This window comes from Helobdella robusta (assembly GCF_000326865.2).
Source record: "Helobdella robusta unplaced genomic scaffold HELROscaffold_22, whole genome shotgun sequence".
Classification (NCBI taxonomy): Eukaryota; Metazoa; Annelida; class Clitellata; order Rhynchobdellida; family Glossiphoniidae; genus Helobdella; species Helobdella robusta.
Window position 1 is genome coordinate 1,023,484 of NW_008704170.1, and position 6,271 is coordinate 1,029,754.

The following is a 6,271-nucleotide window of genomic DNA, read 5'->3' on the forward strand; positions in this document are numbered from 1 at the left end:
AAACCGGGCAAAAAATTAAGCGACATCAATTTTAATAAAAAAAAGTACAAATTTTACAGTTTTTTTAATTTAATTTTAAATTTTTTTCTCAGAGAAGTTGAATGTAGAGGGGAGATAAAACAAAAAACTTCAAGATAGCATTAGTAAGGGGAAGATGACGACGACGAAGGTGATATAGAGATGATAATGATGATGATATTAATTATGATGATGATGACGACGACGATGATGATTTAGGAATGATAATGGTGATAATTATGATGACGACGACGACGATGATGATATAGAGATGAGAATGGTGACAATAATTATAGTGAGAACGATGATGTTGATCATAATGTTGATGATGATGGTAACAATTACGATGTTGTTGATGTGATGGCATTATCAGAGTGATGATGACGACAACGACGATAATGATGACAATGATGAGGATGACGACGACGATGATGACGATCACCACACGGATGATAATGATGCCAATAGGAACGATCTTGATGATGATAAGGATTATGATGATGATAGTGAAGAGAAAGAAGGAGAGAAGAGGAAAAAAGAATTGCGCTGAGAAGATGGTTTATGGTATGTTTGCTCCTCTATTCATGCCTCTCCCCTTTTGTTATATAGAACGAATTTTTGTTAGAAATAATTTTTTCCTTCAAATATTCTTTGGTCAATTTTAGATCTCATATTTTTATAATTGTAATAGTTATTATCCTTTTTTTTTGGGGTTAGGTCTATGAGATAACTTATATTTCATATTTTTTATAATTGTAATAGTTATTATCTATTTTTGGGTAGTTAACATTATTCTTTTTATTACTAATTTAATCTTTTGTGATTCTTTTTCAGAATTATCAAAGTGTGACGTACAAACACCTCAACCATTTCAGCATCTGGACGCGCGAAAATATATTTTTTTATGAAAACCTCATAAGAGCAAAAATCGTTTCTTGGAGAACAGCAGACGTTCTATAGCAGGACGTTTTACAATTCTGAAAAAAATTCTCACAAGCTTGAACTTGAGAGGTCAGATTGCTTTAAAAAAAAGGTCAAGACATTAAGACGTATTTGCCGAGCGTGTCTTCATGAAGGGGGGGTGGAAAGATGATTTGATGGGGACGGAAATGTTTTTGGGAAGCTGATTGTGCAGGAGATGATCAAAAAAAGAAAAAAAAGACAGATGTTGTTCGTGTTGTTGGCGCGACGTGTTGAAGCTACGCCATTTATTGCTTGTTTTGCACTTTTAATAAAAAAATTCCCAAAAGTTTGTTAGGAATTTTTGATAACAATTTTTTTATGCCTCAGTTTGTCCTGTTGAGAGATATTGTACACGGTCAAAAACTTTTGTAAACTCAGTGAACATGAACTTGTGTGCCTAACAATATTTCTTGCCACTATGATATTTAATACAGTTTTTGAGAGTTTCCGTTCTTTTAATTCAGTATTTTAATGATTTATATATTTTATTTAGTATTTAAATGTATTTTATTTATTTTATTTTTAAGAGTTTTATTCATTTTCTTTTGCAAACTAGGCCTCATATTGACTGACCCACGTGACCGCGGACAAACAGCAAACGTAAATATATTTGCTGAACACGTTCTCATCTTATGTTTGCATCATTTTTTATCTGGTTCTCTCTTGTTTGTATGCTTGTATGCATGTATGTGTAGGTTTATTTGTATGTGTTTTTGTATGTGTGTTTGTATATGTGTATTGTGTATAATTGTACGTGTGAATGTATGTATGTATGTATGTATGTATGTGTGTATGTATGTTAAAACCAAAACATGATGAGTGACACTGAACCGTCAAACATCAAGTAACAAATGGATTAAATGTATGTATGTATGTATGTATGTATGTATGTATGTATGTATGTATGTATGTATGTATGTATGTATGTATGTATGTATGCATGTATGTATGAATGTATGATGTCTGTATGTATGTTTGTATTTGGTCTACTATGTTCTTTCCGGTTTTTCCTCTAGTAAAAAAATAAATTGGGAAAAAACAGCTGGGATAAAACTTGAAAAAAATTTAATAGAAAAAACTATTTCAAGTAAGAATAAAAAAGAAATTGGCGGGAAAATAGTCAAAAAAGTGGGCTTAAGAAGAATCAGAGAATCGCTTGGAGCGTACCATCTATAAAAAATTTAATAGCCTTTAACATAACATTTGTTATGTCATATTAAAATGTCTAAGCAAAAATTGCTCATATTTTTTTTTGTGTATGTGTGTGTGTCTGTCTGTGTGTGTGCCTGTGTGTGGCTGTGGTCATGTCTGTGTGTATGTATGTTTATATGTGTGTATTCGTGTGTGTATTTATGTATGTGTTTATAATGTTTGACCCTAGGTATGTTTGTATGGAAGTATGTATGTATGTATCTATGTATGTATGTATGTATGTTAAAACCAAAACATGATGAGTGACACTGAACCGTCAAACATCAAGTAACAAATGGATTAACACTTTGATTTGTCGTTAATTGCACATGTTGGCATTCAGTTGGATATTTTCAAGCACACAGACACGCAGGAACCGCTGCAACAAGCACGAAATGTGGTTAGTTGCGAAAAACAGTTCCCTGCTGTCGCCTGATCTGACGCTGATCATTTTACATATTGCCTTAAAAAATTTAAGGGTGTTGGGGTCCATCGGGCCGAGAACCTCGATACATATTGACAAGAATTCCATCGAGGGGAGGGCGTTCCCATATTTTTTCATTTTCTCGTCCGCTGCCCTGGCCGCGGCCAAACCGCATTCTTTACTTGTCAGGTTTACGTATCGTTCGGCGAGGGTGCCAGGAACCGTAACATCCCACGCCAAACATCTGCCGGCTCTCCAAGGTATTAGCGTGCATCCGTCCGGGCGCCTACCATCATGCGCAGAAATGCCGGATGGTTCCTTGAGAACCGGGATTGAAGCCTTGGAGAAGAGCCGAAAAATGTAATCGTTTAGCGCTGAGTGACGTAGTTGACGGCCCCCACCCAGGCGACAAACCAAACCGTGGTGCCCAAACTCGTCCGCCCCAGCGCCACATCGGCACGTGTATTTATTCTGAATGACCAGGCTAAGTCTGAAGCCAATGGCAAATCTCACAGACTCGTCGTCATATGTATGTATGTATGTATGTATGTATGTTTGTATGTCTTTGCTTGCGTGTTTGTATGCATGTAGATTGTTGTTATAAATATACAATACGAGAATGTGAGAATGTGGGAATGGACAAAATTGTACAATACATATGTAGGCATAGTATAAATACCTTTTTCTAAAAATATTGATAGTACGTAGCCCATCACGAAGATAGATACAAGGCCATTGTTGTTAGACGCATGGAAGATAAGTATGGAATTTAGTATATTTATATTGTTTGTGTGATTGTACGCGCGTTCGAGTGATTGTTTCTGTTTGTGTATGTTTGTTTGTAATTTTGTATATGCGTGTATATTCGAATTGTAATGTATACCTGTACTTCTGTGTTTATTTGTTGGTATGTATGCGTAAAACTGTATTTGTGTGTTTGTATTTACGTATGTATGCATATATGTAAGTTTGATGGCATGTGTGTGCGTGCGCGTGTATGTCTGCGTGCGCGTGTGTGTGTACGTCCGTGAGTGATATAAAGTGTTTGATTGGCGTAAGAGAATTATTTTAGATGAAAGTGTTATTTTATTATATGTAAACAAACTATATAATGTATGTGTGTGTATGTGTGTTTGTATGTGTATGTGTATGTGTGTATGTGTGTATGTTTTGAATACTTTGAGTATTGTTAGTGATGGTATTTTTATTTACGGTAGCGGTATTGACAGTGAGTTCGTCGAATTGGCGTCGGTGGTTTTTGAAATTACGATATCCGTATCGGTAAAAATCGTATCGGTATTAGCCACGGTGTTATCAGGTGTGAAAACGAGACAGTATCTATAACAGAAATGTCTTATCGGTATCGGATATAGTAGTATCGTTATCTGAAATGGTGGTATCGAAAATAGGAGAATGTCATCGAAAATGGTGGTATTGTTACCGAAAATGGTGGTATCGTTACCGAAAATGGTGGTAACGTAATGACGATATCGACAATCGGATCGGTAATGGTGCTATCGTCATCGGCAATGGTAATATCGGTATTATCGGTACCGGTAGAGAGAGTCGTAACTTTTCCTCAGTGTCATATTTCTATTTGCTTGACGTTCCCATATTTTTTTTATGGCTAATTTGCTTTTCGCGGCGCTAGCTTCAAAGGAACATTTCGTTGTTGTTTTATTATCATATTTGTTCTTCTTTCGATTATTATTACTATTATTGTTATTATTGTTGATGTTATTGTTGTCGTTATTTGATTATTATTGATGCTATTGTTATTATTGAAGATAAATAGTTTTTGTTTTTCTTTTTTTTGAAAAAAAAAAGATTTAATAATTTGAAAGATAACTTTAAAAAAATAATTTTCGTGCATGTAGCATCATTATGTCTAAACATTGCATCATTTCCGTTTCGCCATTAAGGAATTTTATCTTTCACGCCAAAAATATATACTGCTGTTTTGTATCTCTGTTCGTTTGTTTGTTTGTTTTTGTATGTTTTGTACGTTTATACTCTGTGTGTGTGTATGTGTGAGCGTATGTAAATGTATGTGAGTATGTGTGTGTATTTACATATGTGTTTGGTTGTACGTATGTGTGTACATATGTATGTAAGTGTAATGTTTGGTTTTGTATACGTATATTATAATACAAATGTAATTATATACAAACGTATACAAACATTTGTATATAATTATACATCTTAACATGCATGTACGTCTTTTTTTCTTGGGCTATATAAGAGTGTATGCTTCATTTTTAAATGTTTTTAAAGATGGCATTTGAACATTTCGTTTGCGTGCCAGTCTATTTTCTGTTGATTGGTGAAGTACTTTATGAAATTTAAATAGGAATGCGTTTTTGTGTGATAGCGAATCTGTGTGTTTGTTTAATTGTAAATTTGTTTGTTTGTTTGTATGTTTGTATGTATGTTTGTATATGACAGTTGCATTTGCCATTGGAGGATGATTTTGTATGTATGCAACACTAATTAATTGCTGATTCACGTGATTTTTTAATCATAAATAAAAATCTTTAGAAAAAAAATTAAGCAGACATACATACAAACATACATACAAACAAGCATACAAACAAACATACAAACATGCAAACAAACAAACATACAAACATGCAAACAAATATACCAACCACTCAGCACGCGATTCTCATCTGCATGTTTTCTGCCATTGTCAGAACTTACTTTCTTCCATTCTTAATTACCGTTATCCATTCTTTCTTATGCTCTCAATGTATTTTTCTGTTTTGCTTTTTGTTGTATTTGTATACATTTTGTATTATATCTTTTGTATATTTTTGTATATTTTTTAGGTTTCATTTATGTAAGTTTTTTGAAAGTATTTGTGTATGTATGTATGATAGATTCGAGCATAGATTGTTATATATTTTTAGTTTTTGGTATATTGTTTGTATATGTCTATGTTTTAGTATTTTTCTCGTGTTTGTGTTTTGTATGTAGATTTTTATATACGTTTTGTTTATGTCTATTTGACATTACATTTGTATAATTTTGTATAAATTTTACACAAATTGTATACATTTAGTATTTCTTTTGTAGATAATTTTGTTTTTCAATTTGAATGCTCTTTAAAAAAAGTTTGTATGTTCATTGAATATTATTTGTGTATTAATTTGATTGTATATGTTTTGTATAATATTGTATGTATACTGTTTTATATTTGGATAATGTTTCGGTTACATGCGCTTTGTATAACGTTTGTATATCTTTGGTAAGTTGTTTATGTGTGTGTCATTTTTATAAGCTCTGTAAAATCTCTGTAAATATTTTGTATGTTTTTGCGTGGCATTTATGTATTTTTTAATGTATTTTCGGTATTTTTTGTATTAATGTTTGTATTCTTTTTGTAATTTATGTAGGATGTTTTTTTGTTTTTTTCGGAATTTTTCTGGCGTCTCAAATATCTTAATGTTGGTGACGCATGTTGTGAAGAGATATCTTCTCCTTGCTATTTCGTCGTCGTCGTCATCATCACAATCATCATCATCATCATCATCATTGTCATCATCATCATCGTCGCCGTCTTCTTCATCATCATCATCGTCGCCGTCTTCTTCATCATCATCATCGTTATTGTTTTTGTTGATGTTGTTGACGCCGTTAACTTTTCGTTTCAGACTATCAGACTAAAAATTTCAA

General features: G+C 33.0%; 1 protein-coding gene across 1 annotated transcript; it reads left to right on the forward strand.

The window, feature by feature from the left end:
• Positions 1 to 2,567: 2,567 nt before the first annotated feature.
• Positions 2,568 to 2,960, forward strand: HELRODRAFT_171942 (hypothetical protein; the record flags this gene model as incomplete). Its single annotated transcript, XM_009018622.1, has 1 exon — positions 2,568 to 2,960. The coding sequence occupies one exon, from the start codon at positions 2,568 to 2,570 to the stop codon at positions 2,958 to 2,960; it is 393 nt and encodes a 130-aa protein (XP_009016870.1).
• Between the last annotated feature and the right edge of the window lie 3,311 nt (positions 2,961 to 6,271).